Genomic DNA, 20,356 nt, shown 5'->3' with positions numbered 1-20,356 from the left:
TTAACCTTCATGTTCGTTGAAGCTAACGTTTGTGATTTTTTGGGGGGGGGGATCGCAGGATTGTTCCCTAGTTTGTTCACCATTGCTTTGTTCATGTAGGATGAGTTTGAAGCCCATATTTGTTGTTTATAATGACGTGTCTCTAAATAATCCCGACAACGATGCTGATATGGTACGTCTCACTGAAATAAAAGGTGGCATTTTGCACTGTTGACGGACTGCCTTCTGTTTGTGATGAGGGTGCAATGCTGCAAGTGTGCCACTTGGGGGCAGGGGACGTGAACCTCTGCTCCTGCTTGCCTGTTCCCCAGGGTCACTACAGCCTCTCCTTTTCCCCAGGGTCACTACAGGGTCACTACAGCCTCTCCTTTTCCCCAGGGTCACTACAGGGTCACTACAGCCTCTCCTTTTCCCCAGGGTCACTACAGGGTCACTACAGCCTCTCCTGTTCCCCAGGGTCACTACAGGGTCACTACAGCCTCTCCTGTTCCCCAGGGTCACTACAGGGTCACTACAGCCTCTCCTTTTCCCCAGGGTCACTACAGGGTCACTACAGCCTCTCCTTTTCCCCAGGGTCACTACAGGGTCACTACAGCCTCTCCTTTTCCCCAGGGTCACTACAGGGTCACTACAGCCTCTCCTGTTCCCCAGGGTCACTACAGCCTGGGTCACTAGCCTGTTCCCCAGTGTCACTACAGGGTCACAACAGCCTCTCCGATTCCCCAGGGTCACCACAACCATGCAGCGATGCAGTAATAGATTCCCCCAGTGGGATATGTGTATCTCAGCATTTGAGAGATCACGAAGTCGAGAACTAAAATCCCCACGTGTACGTCACAGTGGATCGGAGTGCTTCATGAAATGAATGCATCATGTACACAGTAGGTGGATTGTATGCTTCATAACAATCCTAACAGGTGACAGTATTAGACACTTAAGAGTAACAGTAGTTATGATTCTTCTCAGGGTCATGTGAACCATACAAAGGGGTTTTCTTCTAGCAGTTTCTGAAGATTAGTCAAATACAGGGGCATTAGTTATGTGGGAGAGTTGAAGGATTGGCATGTTAATTCTAATCGGTAGATCTCATAATACCTTACCTTGTATGGTCTTGATAATATCTTACATTATGATTCACAACGCCAGTCAATATAGTAAAATAAAGATCATTTGTGTAATGATGGTTGATATTGAAAGAGATTAAAGTATAAATATTTTGGGTGTATAGTAAATCTTTTCATTCCTGCCACAGTTACAAAACGTATACATCAGACCAGCTGAAACATACAATAAAGTCTTCAAGTCGAACCCCTTAACCCTTGTGTTATCTTCGGGTCATTCTGACCCATCAGTCATAGTGACCCTCCGTCGTATTGTGACAACTTTACCGCATACAAAAACAAAGTGAAGCATTTTCTTTTAACCGTTGGGCTGTCTCAGACCCCCCCCCACATTGCGAAGGTTAAAAGAAAATGCTTTTTATTTGTTTTTGTATTGGGTAAAATTGGGTAAACACAACGATGGTTCGTTGTGAACCTTTGGGTCATGTGACCCGAAGGCAGCACAAGGGTTACACAACATGTGGTCCCCAACAACCCCTTAAACAAATATGTGACATATACAGCAGCAGTAATGAGCCACAGTGACGTGTAGACAAAGGTAGATGACATTATTCACAGGAGGAGAGATGGGGGGCACAGTCCTTTCAAACCCTGACCTCCCCTCATCCCCTGACCTCCCCTCATCCCCTGACCTCCCCTCATCCCCTGACCTCCCACCAGAGAGCAGGCCTGCCCTTATCCCCGGGGCATTCTGGCGGAGCGCGTCCTGCGAACCTGCTGCTGCTGCTCCCTGCGGCGGTTCAGGACCTTGGTGGTGGCACGGAGCTTCCTCAGCCTCAGCGCCCGCAGGCGCAGCTGTGTGTCCAGGCGGGCCCCCCCGCCCCCCCACCGGCCCGGCTTCAGCCTCCGCATGGGTGTCAGGAGGAAGTGGCAGGGGGTGGGCCGGGCCTCGGTGCCCACCTGGCAGCGCCGCGCGGCGGGCAGGTAGCCCAGCGCCCACACCACCACCCGGTAGTCCCCCGGGTTTAGCAGACGCCAGAAGTCCCCTCCAGCGGCTGCAGTAAGGAGGGAGGGGGGGAGGGGTAGTTATCACCAGGAATCACTGATGTTTTGGACTGTTTATCATTAGGAATCAGTGTAATGTTTTGGAATGAATTGATCATGGTTTTATCATTAGATTTTATGTTTTGAATCAGGGATAACATGTTGGTTGATGGATTGGCTTCATTCTGCTCATCATCTGTAGGACATAATCATAATATGTAAATATGACACACTAACCGATAATTCTGATTATACGCATTATATCTAGTTTGTAAAATTACATGATTTCCTATCAGTAGAGTCTCTTGACTCTGGAGTGAGTCATATTTGTAAGGAGGCAGAAAGGATAATGTGTGGAATACATGATGTGATTAGAAAAGTGATGTTGCAGACACCAACCCCACCTGATCGTACGTCGTGGTCCATGTCTTGAACTTTGACCACAGCGTCGGCTATGCCAGCCTTGGTGAACTTGTCCCTCACCACCCCTTTGATGCCTCTGTGGACCTGCAGACAGAGAAGGCTTCACTGCCACCTTCACTCAGCTGCTGAGAGCCTCACTCATCCCCTCACGGTCCAATGAATGGCAAGGCAGTTACAGTACACAGTATGAGAGGGAGAGAGAGAGAAAGAGGGGTGGGGGGGGGTGATGGAGGGAGAGAGATGCAACGAGGTGGAAAGAGAGATATAGCGAGGTGGAGGGATGGAGAGAGCGAGGTAGACAGATGGAGGGATAGAGCAACGAAGAAAGAGAGAGAGAGAGAGAGAGAGATGGAGTGAGGGATGGGGAGAGAAGAAGAGATGGAGAAAGGGATGGAGCGAGACAGAGAGATGGAAGGAGAGCTAGAGTGAGAGCGATGACACCTGGTGTGAGGCACAGAGAGGTAGGGATAGGGAGAGAGGTAGGGCAAGGGAGAGAGAGGTAGGGAGAGGCAGAGAGAGGTAGAGAGAGGTAGGGAGAGGCAGAGAGAGGTAGGGCGAGGGAGAGAGAGGTAGGGAGAGGCAGACAGAGGAAGGACGAGGGAGAGAGAGGTAGGGAGAGGCAGACAGAGGTAGGGCGAGGGAGAGAGAGGTAGGGAGAGGCAGAGAGAGATAGGGAGAGGGAGAGCTGACCTGCTCCATGTAGACCAGCAGGGACTCCTTGTTGTTCTCCCACTCTGTGGGCAGCTCGCTGGCGTGGGGGAACTTGTCACAGGACAGCTCCACCGTCACCTCGAAACAGTTGGTGTGCAGGTAGCTGAAGTCGTTCATGCCTGCGCAGCACGGAGTTGGGAGACCAGGTTGAAAGAAAAGTGAACAACCTCAGATTCGTTTTGCACGTGTTCGAAATACAGAGAGACGATATGGGGCCCTAAAGACGATAGCTTTATCCGTGTAGCACCACTTTAAAGTGCATTTGAAACAAACTCATTTGAGACAGGACGCCTGAGCGCCCTGAACAGACTCCAGAAAACAGTGTGTGTGTGTGTGTGACTCACTCCCTAGGACGTGTGAGTGTGTGTGTGTGTGTGACTATCCCCTTGGACGGTGTGTGTGTGTGTGACTAACCCCTTGGACGGTGTGTGTGTGTGTGTGTGACTCACTCCCTGGGACGGTGTGCCAGGCCCCCCCGTTGATGATGTTGTTGTGCTGCTGAAAGTCTTCATGATGACACATGCGGCGCTCCGGGTTGGCCATCACCAGGTTGGTGGACGCGTACACGGTGGCCAGCCAGCGGAAGAAGCTGTCGTCGGCCGTGGGGGTGTCCTCCTGGGGGATCCAGTCGCGCGTGCAGTCAAAGGGGTACGTCACCACCAGCTCGCCCCCGTGGAGGTTGGCCCCGAGCACGAACGGCACGTCCTGCATCCAGCTGATGACGGCACGGGTCTCTGGGGCCACCTGGGGACAGGGACACGTCACTCAGACGCAAGGTTTTTTATCCCGCTACACACAGAGGGAAGCATGGCTCCTTTATACTGAATAAATATATACCACAGTGTTTCAAGTAGCTAGCTGCAGGGTCACAATGATGACTTGACTTAAAAACGGCTAAAAGTGTCACGTAATCCTTTTGTAACGGGAATGATTACAAACAGATGGTGTTATTGAAGAGACTGTTACCAAACATTCAGAGCTCTGGTATCTGTGAACTTGACCCTGTTTCCTGGACTCTCATTCTGTTTCCTGTTCTGTCTATAGACAGAGGCCCACAGCCCGCTGCAGGGAAACACATTCTTCAGAACCTCCACATTCACAACATGTCCTCAGTGCTCTCTTCAAAACAAATCTGTGTTTCTACTTTGGCTTCAAGTTAATGGAGCAATATTCCATGGCTACAACTCTTACTACTGCTGACCACTCATGCTGCTCATTCTTATTCTTATTCTTATTTTTATATATATTTTATTTTATATTTAAATTGTTTTATTCTTAGATTTTTTAGTTCTTAGGAATAGTTAAACTTCTGTAGCTTTACTTAATTTAAGATTCGTATATGTTTAGTGTTTGCACCTCCCTGCCACAGTAAATTCTGTGTTTGCATAACATACATGGCGAATAAACCGAATTCTGATTCTGATTCTGAATTCTGATTCTGATACTACTGCATCAGTACCATTATATGCCTAGGTAAAAAACAAACTAACTTACAAATAAAACAACCTGACAGCTTCATGTTTAGGCTGTAGAAGTAGTGTCTTCTGCAGTAACTGTACAGTAGTTAATCTAATGTAATCTGCAGAGGCTTTTCTCCAAAGCCAAGAAGGGGAATTTGAACTTGCTATCTATATCTGCTGTCGAATGCTTTAACTACTGAGCTATACCAGCTGTACCAGTACCACAAAACCAGCTGTACCAGTAGCTGACACTTTCATTCAAAGAGACATACAAATAGGGCTTGTACAAAGAAACACCGCTGGGAGTGTTAACACTCTGAGCTTCACTTACGAAGGCGTCTTCTTTCGTGTAGTACTCCGGGATGGGGATGTAGTGGTTGCTGACTTTAGATTTGTCCGTTGCCATTTCCTGTGCGTCCCACATGATGTTGTCCAGGTCTGGGAAGTTGTGGTTCATGTCGATGCCCTCGTAGCTGTAGCGCCCTAGCGCCCACCCCGACAGCTCTGAACCCTGCAGGAGGGCAAGGTCACACAAAGTCACACACACTGATGACTCCGATTCTGAAAATGACATCTAAACAGCATGAATTAATACATTGAAATGTTGTTTATCTCAACAAGAACCAATCTGTGCTTTCCAACAAAAAACGAAATCCTTTCACAAAATCCAGTATCGGACCCTCTCCCAGCGCCATGTCCTGGGGTGTCCAAACTCCTCCCACCTTCTCGTAGGCTCCCTCGTAGCCGTCGGGGTTCATGGAGGGCAGCAGGTGGATGCGTGTGTCCTTCACCAGGCGGACCACGCGCTCGTTGCCTCTCTTGTACTCCCGGCACATGTACTGCATCAGATTGAGCACCAGCTCTCGGCCCAGCGCCTCGTTGCCGTGCATCCCAGCCACATAGCGGAACTCTGGCTCTCCTGCCGGGGGAAGTAAAGGTAGACTGGTATGAACGCCGGCGCTGAACACCTGAAACACATCTCTTCTTCAAATGGACGGAGGAGTTCAGTGTCTCTGAGTGGAAACACACTGAGGGTGGAGATCCTGTTAGAACTAACTTGTCTCTTTAAGGGCAATATGCACCCGTCACGAGTGTTTCTGTTAGATGCACTTCCAATACCTTGATTTTCTGCTGTACTTTGTGTCAGCTAAATTTAAAATGTCTTTTAATGGAAAGAAATAAGTTAGCTGGGTCCTTGGGGACATCAGTGGGTGCTGGAGACAAATAGACCTGAACACCCCAGGCACTACTCTGAGGATAATAACTTGCTCATTGAGCAGACGTCTTTATCCAAAGCCACATACAGAGGAGGATTCCTCTGATGATGGTAAACATCTGAAACACGTGTGTTGGATCTGATGGACGGTTGAGTCCCTGTGTGTCGTGTTAAGCGCTGGTGGGAGATACAATAACCAGAGCCTGCCAGAGATCATCCATCCATCGCTCTGGCTCAACAGCCCACATCAGTGGGTCCTGAGTGGAGGCCAGGGGCAGAGGGAGCTGGCTGCAGCACCAAGATCTTTTCTGACAACGCTTCACTAACCCACCGATATTAGCTTCTTCTACATTCCTCTTTGTGAAATGAAAACCACATGCAGCTCACTCCTCGGGCTCCCCAACCTAATTATCCATGACTGATATCAGCTGTCAGCGCATGAATAATAACCTCCTCTCTCATCTGTCTCCCTGTCTCGGAGAGGGCTGAATATGTCGAAACATCTTAGAAATATCAACTGTCTGGTTGCAAAATCCTGTTAGGAGTTTTCTTTTATTTCTGTAAACATGTAACCCCGTTGGCAGAAGTTAAAAAGCTTCTGCAATTAGATTTGGAATCTGGAATCAGGAATTGTTCCCATGGAAACAACTGAGTCTTTATAGTTTCAGAGACTTGTGCAGGGTCTTCAAACCCCCATCAGTGTGTTTATGTAAGAGAGGTCTGCAGCAGCTGAACCCAGTGTAAACACGCACTAGCACGCACACACAAACACACACACACACAGAAATACACACATGCAAATGTGACGAGTATGTAACAGACGTGGTCTTGCAAGTTCCGTCAGAGTTTTCCGGACCGTGTCCATCCTTCACCGAGGATCGAACACGCCATCTCTGACTTCCCAAGCGCCACCACTACCAGCTACGCCAAAGAAAAGCTAGCTATTCAATGACGCGGGTGGCCTGTTACATACTTGAGGAGTGAGTTTCACCGATTCACACCGGCTACACACAGACACACACAGACACACACAGACACACACCAGGCTGCTATAAGCAGTTCTGGTATGTCAAGTTTTCCTTATCAACATGGGAGGAAGGGTGCTTCCGGAGAGGTAACATCTGGGAGCAGCTACGAAGCTCTTTGTGACACGGATGGCACAAAGGGCTTCACGGGTCATACAGCATCTCCAACAGCTGAGTCAAGTAGTAGAGGACCTTGTCGGGAGACTTGACTTGGCTTTGGAGACACACCTGTGGCGGACAGCCAGCCGCTCTCTCACCTAGTTCATGCTTGCCAGGGTTGTCTGAGATCTCCATGACGTAGAGTTTGAGTCCTGTGTAGCTCTTCCCAATGCTGTAGATGCGGGTGATGTCTGGGCACTCCTCACTCACATTCTTCATCAGCTACCGGTCACACACAGGGTCACACACAGGGTCAGAAATATGAGTCACACAGGGGATTACACACGGGGTCACACGGGCCGACACAGGGCCACACATGAGGTCACACATGGTCAACGTGAGGTCACACACAGAGACATAACTGTAACTGTGTTCAGAACAACCCAGTGTGTGGGTTCATGTTGTGTTCAGTGTTCAACAGGAACCGACCCTCCTCATGTCCTGGTAGTTATGGTGCTTGAAGTCCAGATCGTCTTTGGAGCCTGATTGAGTCTCTCCATACATGTCGTCTGGATCTGAGGGGTCCAATCAGTAGCGGCGACAGATTAGTACCATGTTGGCCTGCTTGATGGAGGTCCCACAGCCGTCCAATCACAACTGTGCTACTATTTTTGTTTCCCTTCAGATTTACATGTGTTCATTAAGCAGATGCTTTTATCCAGAGAATTGCCATGAATGGGTACAGCATTGGAGTAGAGCATTTGGCTACAGATCAACATCTGATGGATTTGGATAAAAGCGGCTTTGCTAAATGCACACATTATTATAATTACAAACATAGAATATAAACCCTGGTCTGTCAGGTTAACCCAGGTCTGGCCCTGGTCTGTCAGGTTAACCCAGGTCTGGCCCTGGTCTGTCAGGTTAACCCAAGTCTGGCCCTGGTGTGTCAGGTTAACCCAGGTCTGGCCCTGGTCTGTCAGGTTAACCCAGGTCTGGCCCTGGTCTGTCAGGTTAACCCAAGTCTGGCCCTGGTGTGTCAGGTTAACCCAGGTCTGGCCCTGGTCTGTCAGGTTAACCCAGGTCTGGCCCTGGTCTGTGGCTGGTCACCTGGCAGAGGACATCCCAGGATCTCGGCCCTGAGGCAGATGGTGCCGTTGAAGTACCAGGTCTGGGGGTTGATGCGGAGGAAGCGGGCGGCGGTGGGCTCAGGGAGGAGCCCTAGGACCGGCGTCTCAGGGTCCTGGTTACCCGGAAATATCTAAACACAATACCAAGTACTGTTACATTTTAGTCATTTAGCAGAGGCTTTGACCCAAAGTGACTCCCAAATATTGCATTTAAAAAGTACATAGGAGGTTCTGGTTCAGAAGTACATAGTCTTAACATAGTCTTAGTCTTTGGTGGTCAGAGTTAAGGAAAATAACCACATCTCAGCTACCAGGCAGAACAATAATAATATCTTCAATAATAAAATATCTACAGTCTATCGAAAGACAATGCAAAAGTAACAACTGAACTACAAATGCGTAGCTTTTCAAACTTTTTTTCTTAAGAGAACCAGCTGTTCCCCCTCCAAAGGTATTGTCTATGGTATTGTGACAGGCAGACAGGTAAAGAGAAATGACAGGTAAACACTGAGTTATCATCATCTCCTCACCGCCTCCTCTGTGTCATTCATGACAGTCTCCCAAGACATCGAGTCATTACTCAGCTGTATCTTGTAGGTGTGGACCCAGTCCCAGCTACAAGACGTACAGAAGGCACACAAGATACATGAGTGGACACAGAATTAGTTAGACTCTCTTGGAGATAGCTCTGTGTAGGTAGGTATGGCTCATTTGTAGAGCGTATTTGGTTAATGTGTCTGCTAAGTGAATACATGATTTTGTTTAGTTCGAATCATGTGTAGATAGGTATCTTTAGTTAGTCAGGTATACTAGATAGGTATCTTTAGTTAGTCATGTGTAGATAGGTATCTTTAGTCAGGTGTAGTCAGGTATCTTTAGTCAGGTGTAGTCAGGTATCTTTAGTCAGGTGTAGCTGCACCTCCAGATGGAGTTCCTTCCCTGCAGGATGACTCCGGTGAATAGGGTGAGATGCAGGGCGTCCACCTCCAGCCACTGGTTCTGGTCCTCATACTGGGCACACCATGCTCCATCGTACAGATCCCCATCCTCGATGCCAGACTGGTTCACACACACACACAAACACACACATACATGCAAAAACACACACATGCATCCATACGCACGTACACTCTCCCACACACACATGCAGCAAATGAATGGTTTTGTACACATACATATATTTTATATTTGTTTATATATATATAAAAAGGCCTTAGTGGTCTGAAGAGCCCGTATGGATGACCAGCCCTCCTCCTCCCTACAGAAGCTGCTCCTGTGTGGACCCACCTGGATGTTCAGCCTGCCGCGGTGAGGCCCCAGCCCCGCCCGCTGCTGGGAGGAGGCACGCAGCTGGCTGTCCTCCACCCTCAGGCCCTCCAGACCCAGAGGGGGGCAGTCTGGGGAGACGCACAGTCACACATTCACATTTCTACAGCTTCATTCATTCGGCTTTTATCCGAAGAGACATAGAATGAGTGCACGTAAAAAGCACAGCGGAAAAATCAAGGATTAGAAGTACAATTGTTTCTGCGGTCGGAGTCAATGAACGTTTTTATCAGGCACAGTGCGAGATAACCTGATCTCAGTTATACACGTCAGATTGCCTGTTCATGCTGACAGTCTTTATGCTGCATGCTGTGCTAGGATGGAATTCTGTGCAGTGATAGAACTTTACAATTGTAACAAATGACTACTGAAGGGTTAAGTTGCTGTCAAGTTTGAAACCTCAGGGCAAATGCAGCTGTAAAGTTTTACAATGCTTTGCTTGAGTTAAGTACATTCCCTAGAACATCCCAAATAAGCAGTCATCTCGGGTCAGTTATGTGCAAGTTGAACACCCCCACCCCCCTCTGTCTGTACGGGGAAGTGTGGAGCCGGGGGTACATGGGTTTGATGGAGAGTCGTGGATGTAATATGAGACTCGGTTAGGAGGTTAGCGGAGTCAAGTCAAACATAGCAGGGAGGAGGAGAACTACAGCAGCTGCGAGTGCCAAAACAAATAAATCTTGTTAATAAACGATAAACAGCTTTGTCTTTTTCTGTTTTGATAAATTGTCTAACCCCTAAAAACGAATCTGAGCAACTACAAAGCTGAAATCGCATTATTCTATGAGGAATTGTTTAGAACTGCTCCAGTTTACACCACGATATTTTGCAAATCACACTTACTTTACGTCGATAACAATTCCTCAATATTTAATTGATGCAACCTCATACAACTGTAAAGTAAAACAGAAATGAACTATTTCTGGCAGACAGTAGGTACTTTAGAGCTACAGCTTTCAGACGCCTACGCCACGGTAGTTAAAGCACAGTACTTCAAACATACCCAATTCATTGAGCGCATCTTCCACGACGGTCTTAGTACTTTCTTCTTTGTCTTTATCGATGCGGTTATCAGCGGTATCTTTAGTACTGTTTGTCATCTCTATAATGACAACTTTGGTAGTAGTGAAGTTAGGCGCAGTTGTAGGGTTAAATCCAAAGTTGTTAGTTTGACTGGTGGCAGAATTCGTGGTATTGGTCTCCAAATTTGTGGCTGCACTGGTTACATTTTCCACAACTAGAGTGTCGTTACTGAATGCGCCTACTTTGTAAGACGCGTGCAAAATGATAATTGCAGTTAAAATGCACAATGATGCCTCTGCCATCATTTCCTATCTGTGCGTAATTGTGAGTCCTTAAAGCTATCCAAACCTTGTCCAAAAGGAGACCACAAGACACCCCCACTTTAAAAACATAAAGCTTCTAAAACAAACGCGCTAAATCAACTTTCACAGTAAAACGTCGAGCAAGCAAATTGTCACTCAAGCTTTTTCCGAGCATTGCAGACTGTCATGCCAAAGCATGTTAAAAAAAATACGTGCTAAATTATAATACACATTGCCCAAATAACGTAAAAAAGCTTGAAATGTATATTTTGCTAAATTAGCTCACATTTTACATACAATGTTCAAATGACAATGTTTGAATATTATTATTGTTGTGTTATGTTACTTCAACCCCCCCCCCATTTTCAAACCAAATCTACGCCCTTGTGTTCATCCATCTCCAACAGCTCACTAGTGATATCCTGTAGTACAGTGGTCATGTCCTGCAGAGGAGAAAGGAAGCCTTTTCAAATGTATGATTTGAAATATCATGTCTTTAACCTGCATTTTTGGTCTCTATAGTGGCATGTCTTTATAATAAATGTCAAGGTGGATATTACAGAAAACATGAAAGTCATTATAGCATGTCTTACTTTGACATCTCTAAGGCCTTCTCCAGTTCCGTGACATCCTCAGTCTTCTGCTCACAGTGACGGCATCTCTCCTTCCATCCCTCCTTCCATCTCTCTCCTTCCATCTCTCCTTCCATCCCTCCTTCCATCTCTCTCCTTCCATCTCTCCTTCCATCTCTCCTTCCATCTCTCCTTCTCTTCAGGATGATGGAGTACGTCCCATTGCATGTCCAGATACTTTGGTCTGCACTTCTGCATTCTTAGTGGTAGTCCACACAGGGGATGAGCATGAGTCAGCATATTCATGGAGGAATCTCAAGTCATAAATCTCTTCCATGAAATGAAGAGATTATATATAATTTGGAATTCCTTGGTGATCAGTCCCTGGTGTCTTCATGGCCTCCATCGTTTTCATCTGCTCCAGAATCTCCCACTCTGGTTGGACTGGTCTTTTGAAAACAAATGACCCCATTTCCTGAAAAACACAGTGTGAAAACAATGTTGATGTGTTGAGTTCAAATGCAACACTGACAGCCAAGATGAGGTTTTGCAACAGAATGGAATGTTTGTCTTGAAATAGCCTTCTCCCTTCTAGAAGTGTTATCTCTGGTGCCATCTCAGTATTAGAACTGACAGACATTCTAAAACTGTTTCAAACTGTGTTGGCCTAACCAGATTTGGACTCTGTCACTGCCTTACTTTGTCATTAATAATCATGCATATTTTATGACATGATGTGCATTCCCAAGACTCTGCATGCTCCTCTCCTTCTCTCCGTTCTTTGAGTTCTTTGAGTTTAGAGGGCATGGGGGCAATGACTATGCAGTCATAGAATGATCTTGTCCCAATCACTGTCTTTGTAAATTGATGTAAATCAAACAGCTGGTTAGCTCAGTCACGTTTGGAGACAGAGACCTAGGTCCTCTGCAGAGGAGCTGAGTTGCTTGGCGAGCTCATCTGGAGGTTGTGATTCTTGGTTGTGTTGTTTGACACTAGGCCAGCCTGGTGCTGTGGACCAGATCCCTTCTGAGGCCTGCTTGTGTGGCAATGGGTGAAAACTCATTCCGACTCTATGATGATTCATGCTATGGTGAATAAATGGTATGAAGTAACACCTAACATGCATAAAACAAAGATTTGAGGATCTATGGAAAAGGTTCTGTTCGTAGGATTTTATCAACTCGTATTACAATATTAATATAGTGACAGGCAGAATCACATAATTATATGCTTTTATTATATGTCTATATAAATGCCTTTTCTTTAAACACATCACAAAATGCATATTAGCCTGAAGGTATATAGATAGCACCAAGATGTTACTTCACATTTTACATTTAGCCCCCGTTTGAATCTTTTCAAACACATTAACACCTCAAGTCGTCCAGAGTCAGAGGAAATATGGGCTGAAGGCCTGATGGTCAAATCAAATCAACATTTATTTGTATAGCCCTTTTTTCAAGCAATGTCACAGAGGGCTTCACATACGCCCATAGAACTGCCCCTCAACCAACCTAAACCCTCAAGGAAGACAAGGAAAAACTCCCAGAGGAGAAAAAATGGAAAAAACCTTGGGAGGAGCAATTCAGAGAGGGATCCCCTCCTCCAGAGACGGTTGGTGAAAGAGAGAAGCAGAATACAGGCTAAACATAGTCATACAGCAGGGAAGTGTCAATGTATGTTGAAACACCAAAATCCAGTGTTCAACTTGGGTCAGAGTTGGTAGATGTCAGTTTAAGCAGAGGTAGCCACAGGGCTGGGGACTGTGATTGGCGCAGCATCACAGGCAGGTGGGTGAGGAAAGGGACCGGTAACTCGCTGTTGTCCGTCAGCGATACTGGTCTCCACTTGGCGACTACATCCAGATTCGGCAGACTGTCACAGATCGATGTCCACTGGTGACCAGGTCCAGCGTTGGCAGACCGACGACCAGGCAGATGCTGACAGCTCAAACCCCCCACACCACAGGGGATGTGTGGAAGGGGGACAGAGAGAGGAGAGCAGGAATTAGAGAATGCCAGGAGCAACTAACAGTTACAGTAATATTAGGATGAGATCCCCACCGGTCAAGTGTGGACTAGTGCAGCAATTTAGCAGAGCAAAAAGGGTATTTGATGCAGCCCTAGACACTAAGACAGTGCCAGCCCCCCTCGGTTGGAACATGAAATCTGTTCCAGGGAAGAGAAACTATAAAATAAGTTATTCTTATACGAATAGGAATGCCCCGTCCCTTGTCGTCTCCAACTAGTAACAGTAACAATATACAGTAACAGGTTTATTATTATTTGTCAAATCAAGTTGGGCCTCCATGGACATATAGAAGCTTTATTTGTAGTTTAAAAGTTATATATGATACATATACAGACAAACACACACTTAATGTTTACATTGAAAGTACATACACACACATACCCTGCGGTACTCCGTATTTTACAGTGGAGCTCCTGGATGAGCGGCCGTCATAGTGGTGACACAGGGAAAGAAAACAGGGCAGGACAGGGCGGTTTGACAAGTGATTCTGGTCACAATGTGGTCATGTGAGTTTCCCAGCCTGCATTGGGGAAGCTTTGACCTCAGCAACGGTCATTTATTTGTATCTGACCACTCTCCAATTATTGGAATTCATGTTTTTTGTTATTATTAGCTTGACATTTTTCTCACAAACTATATTTTCACTTTGGGGCTTTTACTTTGAAAGGATTTCCCAGCATTTCTGATTGGTGCACTGCTGTAATGACGCTCAAAGAGGAAGTAGCCACGCAAGCGACCAATATTTGTGGAACACCTTGCTCTTAAGACTACACTTACAATGTTCCGTTTTGTTGGCATAATAAGATATTATGTAAACTAGTTATTTCGTTTGAATGTTTACATCAGTTATTGTCTGGAATTAGAAGAACCTAGATTGTAACTGTCGTCCATCATGGCAGCCTCTGTGTTACTTCAGAAGCGACATTTCTATTAGGACAGTCGACAACTCAGACTCCCAGCAGTAGTAGCATAGCCCACCACAGTTGGAATAGACGTTTATCTCCATTCCCGGAAAAGTTGCAAGACAGGACAGGTTGTGTCTACGGCTATACGGCTTCATCTTAAATGTACTGAGCAGTTTCAAGCGCCTGATCACAGCCTGTCGTCCTTTTGATGCGACATTTATTTTCTGTGCTGTTGGCAAGCCATTGATAGGGTTAGCCCGGAGACCCAATGTGCTAGAGCTGAATATGAAGTGAGTCCAATCTGGGGCGAAGTGTATGTCTCGGTGACCGAGAACGTCCATGACAATGTGATATGTTTTCTGACCAGCTGGAAGCTTCGTGCCCAAAGAAAGAAAGATGCCACGGTTGGAAGAAATTGCCAACGTTGCCCTTAGGGTGCCAAGCATATTGGTGCTTGACTTGCTGTATAAATGTGACATTGATAGTTTAACGGAGCACCTTAAGGCGAAGAACGAAGACATGCTTTTTAAATACAAATACGTTATCTGGAACTTGTATTATTTTGGTATGTATACAAGCATATGCAATCATCTTGGTTCAACAGTTTATTACAAAACATTTTAATTTCTTTATTTGAAACACAAATGAGAGCATGAAACTACAACATCCCTCTGTTCCAGGTCACGTTGTTAACGTGGTGGTGTTAGTTCTTCCTTTGCGGCACATTGTGAATCTGTACCTCCACATCCTTGCTGCCCTGCTTCTGTATGTAGGACATCAGATCTCCAAGTAAGTTCATTACTTTACATTTAAAAGATCAGTTACAAACCTCCTCTAGTCTCTTCAGGTGCCTGATAGATGCAGTAACATCATTTCTACGTTGAGGCATGAATGTGTTCCTGATGAAAGCCCTGGGCTCCTCAGAGTGTAGTACTGCTCAAAACGTTATTACAACAATAACAATGTATTTATTTAGCAGATGCAATTATCTAAAGAGACATACTGAGGGGATTCAAACCTGGGACCTCTTGATCTGCAGCCTAATGCTGTACCACCGAGCTGTAGCCCAGCCCTCAGAGTGTGTGTGTTCTCCTCAGGGACTACGTCCGTGGTGAGGTGCTACACGGTTATGACGGGGCGCTGTACCTGGACTCGCCGGCTTTCAACCGCTTCGTCACCGCGCTCACTAGTAGGCTCCCGACCTCGTGTCCCCTTTGCTCCACTGACATTTGATTCAGTTAGCAGATACATTCACAAGCAATAGTGCATTAAGTACAGCAGATGATCTTGTGACTAGAGGTGCACAGTTCTAATAGTATCACTGATTACAGCCAAGAAAGGTGTTTTACCAGAGACAGTGCAACATTAATGCCACAAGTACAGTCTTACATCATTTTGATCATAGGACAAGTCAACAATAACAACATGATGTATCAACTGTAACGTCGTAAAGAATATATGTCGGTGTTTTTACAAGATGGCTCTCAACACAGGATCTCAGAAACGGCATGCAGAAGCCTAGGTATCACTACAATGTCCAGCTGAAGCTTTGCGGTGTCTAGCTGGTGTTAAACTCTCTGTCTGTGTGTGTTTAGGTCTGATCATTCTGAGCACGCTGTGTGCCTTCCTCATGAAGACCAGAAAGGTCTGGCTGTTTTCCGCTCACATGCTGCCCCTGCTGGCCAGGGTGTGCGCTGCACCCCACAGCGTGCTGCTCGCTGTCAACTCCTTCTCCATGGTGCTGACCGGGGTGGGCGTGGCCATTTTCCTGCTAGCCAACCTGTTCCTGCCGTACCGCCTCGCCAGAGAGGTCTACTCCGAGATGCTGGAGCTGGAGGTGACTGCACGATGACGTCACCACCACCTCCATCTTTGTCTCCGACCATGACCATCATCTTCATCACTTAATACGAGCTCCTTCCCCTGCTTCTCTTAGACACAACATCTGTTTCCTCTCACCCCCTTGTGTGAATACTCCCTCACTCCCTCCTCCCCTCCTCCTCCTCCTCCCCCCGCCCCTCAGGTGATAGAGCTGGACAGGCTTCTGGCTGTGGCTATCTCCATGTGGAGCCAGTTTGCCGTCCCGGTGCTGTTCAGTGTCTTCTGGCTGGTCCTCTTCCTGGTCCAGTTGTGCACGTACTCCTCAGCCTCCAGCAGCTCAGCTGGCCACCAGGGAATCCTGTTCTTCATTCTCACTAGGTGAATGTCTGCCACCTGTCATGCTGACATACTGAAGTAATTGATTAGATGGATGGATGGATATGTTATCCCTCCCCTAGGTGAAATTTGCAGCATTACAGCAGGGTCTCAAAACCGTTATTTGTTTCATGTGTTTGTTTCATGCCGTCTCCCTGGTGTTTGCCCACGCGTGGCCAGTGTCTCTGAGTGCTGCTCTACTCCCTACTCTCTCCTGGGCATGACCTTCGTGGTCTCTTACCTGGCGCTGGGGCTGCTAAACCTCTGCAAGTTCTACCTGGGGGGCTACGCTGCTGTGCAGAACGACAACGTCATGCACAGGTCAGGAACTATGTAGTATGTATGTAGCTTTAGTGTTTAACTTCTATTATAATTCCTTATTCTTTTACTTCTACTGACTTACTCAGTGTTTTAATGACAGATGTTTAGGAACCCGTAGTCCTGCTGAAAGACGAATCAGCAAATACACCTGCTGGTTACAGGCATGATCCTACTGTTGTTAAAGCCAGTGGTGTAGTAATGACAGAAATGTGTATACTCAAAATGTAGACACGGGAATATTACTAATTTTACATTGCCATGGTTAAGAAGTGGCTATACTAGGTGCTCGTTTGAAGAGAAATATACTCCCTCTGCTTCAGTAAACCCTCCATGACTGTACCTTCTGCGATACGTTTGTTTTGGATCAGGGGGGTGACTGAGGGCGTCACCCTGCTCCTTCTGGCCCTCCAGACGGGGCTGTTGGACATGCAAACCCTGCAGCGCACCTTCCTCCTCAGCATCATCCTCTTCATCGTGGTGACTTCCACCCTGCAGTCCATGATTGAGATCACAGATCCCATCATCCTGGCTCTGGGAGCCTCTCGCAACAGGTGGGCGACCCCCACCTCCGACACGGTCACCTACAATCAGCACCCAATCGAGAACATTTGTACTTCTGACGAAGTTCTAATGAATACTGAATAAGTATTCCTCAGAAGGTTTGTCAGCGTTGTTCCGTTCGTGCCAGTGACGGCTTCTTCTTCTTTGTCTAGGAGCCTGTGGAAACACTTCCGAGGCCTGAGCATGTGTTTGGTGCTGTTGATATTCCCAGGATACATGGCCTACAAAATCTCCCAGTTCTTCCACATGGACTTCTGGCTGCTTATTTTAGTGTCCAGCTGCATGCTGACGTCTCTGCAGGTACACCAGTCTGGGGGGAGACAGAATCATTCCAGCTTTGCTCTCATCTACGACTGACAAAGAGTGAACTTTGTCGGGTTGATGTCTATGTAAACAGCTTAGTGGTAGAGCATTTGACTCCAGATCAAGAGGTCAGGGGTTCAAATCCCACCCCTATACATCATTTGGGTAAAAAGCATCTGCTAAACAAAGACATTATTACATGAAATATTCTATTAGATTTGACAGAAAATGCTTAATGAATCGAATGGAAAACTCTGTGTTCTTGTTCATTGTGTCAGGTAACAGGGACTGTGCTGATATACTCCATGTTCATGGTGGAGCTGTTTCGTAGCGACCCCATAGACAGCCTGGAGGAGATCATCTACTGGGTGAACGCGGTGAGCAGGGTGCTGGAGTTTGTGGTGGCCCTCTGCGTGGTGGGCTACGGCACGTGGGAGTCTCTGTTTGGGGAGTGGAGCTGGATGGGAGCGTCGGTCATCATCATCCACTCCTACTTTAACGTTTGGCTCAGAGCGCAGTCTGGGTGGAAGAGCTTCCTGCTCCGACAGGAAGCTGCCAAAAAGATCAAGTCCCTCCCCAGAGCCACGGCTCAGCAGTTGGAGCAGTACAATGACGTCTGCGCCATCTGCTTCCAGGTCAGTCTGGGTCACATGGTCCAGGATAGGGGTCATGCACTCATCGTGCCAATGTGTGATTGACACTTTTACGATACGAGTGATTTGTACACTAGACTGGATGAATGACTTGCGTAGAATGAGAGAATGTGTACTTCATACATGTAATTAATTGGATTGGTCACAGTTGTTGCAAGGGTTTGAATGTCTGATTTTGTAATCTAATTAGTAACACACCTATTATCACCTGCAGGAAATGAGCTCTGCTGTGATCACATACTGTGGACATTTCTTCCATGGCAACTGCCTGCGAAAGTGGCTATATGTACAGGAGACCTGCCCCATGTGCCACCAGCCAGTCAGACCAAGCCCTGGGGCAGGAGAGGCCCAGGCTGCGGCCTACCAGGGGGACATGGGGCCAGGTGAAGCCCAGGCTGGGGCCTTCCAGGGGGACATGGGGGCAGGTGAGGCCCAGGCTGGGGCCTTCCAGGGGGACATGGGGGATGGTGTAGCTGCTAAAAGGACTGATCAGACCCCGCCCACCAACGCCAACCAGGAGCTCCCAGGAAACCTGGCATCACCTGGCCCTGCAGGGGGAGGGGCCATAAGTGGAAGGGGAGGGGCCAGAGGTGGGGAGGACACAGATGAAGGAGGAGAGGAGGGACCAGAAGACCCTCACAGGACGCCTGAAGGCTTTCTCTTCAGCGCCACTGGAGATTGTGTTGGCTTGGTCAGCGTGGGATCGAGCTGCTCTCCAGGGAGTAGGTCCAGGTTGGGAACCCTGGAAAAGAAACCCTGGGGTCAGTCTCATCCTGTCAATGCAGACAGCATAGAAGGAGATGATGGCAATAAACAGCAGAAAGAGGGGGATTTCTGTGGAAGGGTAAACCGCAGCAGTATTCCAGATACCATGGAAGAAGATGAAGGGAACGAGTCAGACTCTGGGGTCGATAGTCTGTCTGTTTCCTCTCAGAACACAGCACTGAGAACCAGCAGGAAATGTGAGGACTGCAGAGAACAGAATGGACAAGTGTGGCCAACTCAAATTTCAAACACTGATGACATACAGACTGACATAACGAGTAACGCAGTCCTCACACCATAAGAGTCTGGAGGGATGGATGGAGGGGTGAAGGGGTTAATATCATAGTCCCTAAGGAAGTCTCCTGTAGATAATCAGCAGGCGATGAAACCTACTGAACCAAGTCAGGCGCACATGGGACAGTCGGGTGGTGTAAGGTCGAAGCTGCAACGTACGATGAATAAATCCCTCACACAGATTCAGCCCATGACCTCAGAGAGGCCAATATGAAATCACTGTAGCAGGACAGCACAGAAGTGCCTTGAACTGGAAAAGGGAAGTTTTGGAAAATAAAAATAGACTCCTTCATTCTGGGATAAGACCCGGATGGTATAGTGAATGTGTTGTGTTTAGTTATGGTGTTTCTTATCAAGAAGGATAATATTCAGCCCAAAATAAAAGGACATCAATTAAAAGCTCCAATTACAGATTAATTTCCAAACTGACGTTTTCTGTAAAAGTGATTCATGGTTGATAAACTATTTAAATAAGTTATATACAGTATATATGTCAGGTTATAAAAACCAGTAACAATGCTGATCATTTATGTATAATGTAAGGCTTAGAATGGAAGTCTTCAGTCTAATGGATTACTGTTTTACTTGTGGATACATTTAGTTATTAACTTGTTTGTTGTTTCCCGTCAAATAAACAAATCATTTTTAATTTCTGAATATAGATTAACCATGTTATGTTGTCATCGGTTTTTGGCAGTATTTTCCACTGTAGAAAGAATGACAGTTAAATTCCATCCTGGTACTGAGAATATTGTCTTTTCTACATTATATTAATTAAATAATGACTTTCTGTCTGTGTCAATGCGTTTGTGTTTGATGGATATTCACTACACAGCTTCCCACCGACCATAATTTAGAAGAGCTATCACAACCCGAAGTCCACGGTCCTCTAAAACGTTCTTATCCACAGAATAAAATAACTAGTTTCGAAAGCT

The 20,356-nt window shown here is 46.7% G+C and overlaps 2 protein-coding genes across 2 annotated transcripts; one reads left to right on the top strand and one right to left on the bottom strand.

Annotated features, from left to right (window-relative positions):
• Positions 1-1,779: 1,779 nt before the first annotated feature.
• On the bottom strand, positions 1,780-10,823 carry cpxm1a (carboxypeptidase X (M14 family), member 1a). Its single transcript, XM_067242906.1, has 13 exons — positions 10,499-10,823; positions 9,457-9,566; positions 9,089-9,228; positions 8,700-8,784; positions 8,150-8,300; positions 7,529-7,614; positions 7,198-7,321; positions 5,422-5,618; positions 5,031-5,210; positions 3,689-3,983; positions 3,219-3,358; positions 2,510-2,612; positions 1,780-2,116 (listed from the first exon to the last, which is right to left on the bottom strand). The coding sequence occupies exons 1-13, from the start codon at positions 10,821-10,823 to the stop codon at positions 1,797-1,799; spliced, it is 2,256 nt and encodes a 751-aa protein (XP_067099007.1). The 3' UTR covers positions 1,780-1,796.
• A 3,653-nt stretch (positions 10,824-14,476) lies between these two features.
• Positions 14,477-20,219, top strand: zmp:0000000662 (RING finger protein 145). The gene is made up of 10 exons (XM_067244027.1): positions 14,477-14,893; positions 15,009-15,117; positions 15,426-15,517; positions 15,924-16,165; positions 16,352-16,527; positions 16,705-16,845; positions 17,214-17,396; positions 17,559-17,706; positions 17,988-18,344; positions 18,577-20,219. Exons 1-10 carry the CDS (start codon positions 14,725-14,727, stop codon positions 19,426-19,428), a joined length of 2,469 nt encoding a protein of 822 aa, XP_067100128.1. The 5' UTR covers positions 14,477-14,724; the 3' UTR covers positions 19,429-20,219.
• Positions 20,220-20,356: the final 137 nt, after the last annotated feature.

The sequence above is a fragment of the Osmerus mordax genome, chromosome 9 (genome assembly GCF_038355195.1).
Source record: "Osmerus mordax isolate fOsmMor3 chromosome 9, fOsmMor3.pri, whole genome shotgun sequence".
NCBI lineage: Eukaryota > Metazoa > Chordata > Actinopteri > Osmeriformes > Osmeridae > Osmerus > Osmerus mordax.
This window is presented reverse-complemented; position numbering and strand designations above follow the sequence as displayed.

Bases quoted from the DNA above. Each gene is read 5' to 3' on its own strand.
- cpxm1a (XM_067242906.1), bottom strand. From the start codon at position 10,823: ATGATGGCAGAGGCATCATTGTGCATTTTAACTGCAATTATCATTTTG. The intron at 8,301-8,699 runs GTGAGGAGATGA...TATTGTGTTTAG, and splicing joins TGAATGACACAGAGGAGGCG to ATATTTCCGGGTAACCAGGA. The intron at 2,117-2,509 runs GTGGGGTTGGTG...TCCTTACTGCAG, and splicing joins GGACCACGACGTACGATCAG to CCGCTGGAGGGGACTTCTGG.
- zmp:0000000662 (XM_067244027.1), top strand. From the start codon at position 14,725: ATGCCACGGTTGGAAGAAATTGCCAACGTTGCCCTTAGGGTGCCAAGC. The intron at 14,894-15,008 runs GTATGTATACAA...CCTCTGTTCCAG, and splicing joins CTGGAACTTGTATTATTTTG to GTCACGTTGTTAACGTGGTG. The intron at 17,707-17,987 runs GTACACCAGTCT...TCATTGTGTCAG, and splicing joins GCATGCTGACGTCTCTGCAG to GTAACAGGGACTGTGCTGAT.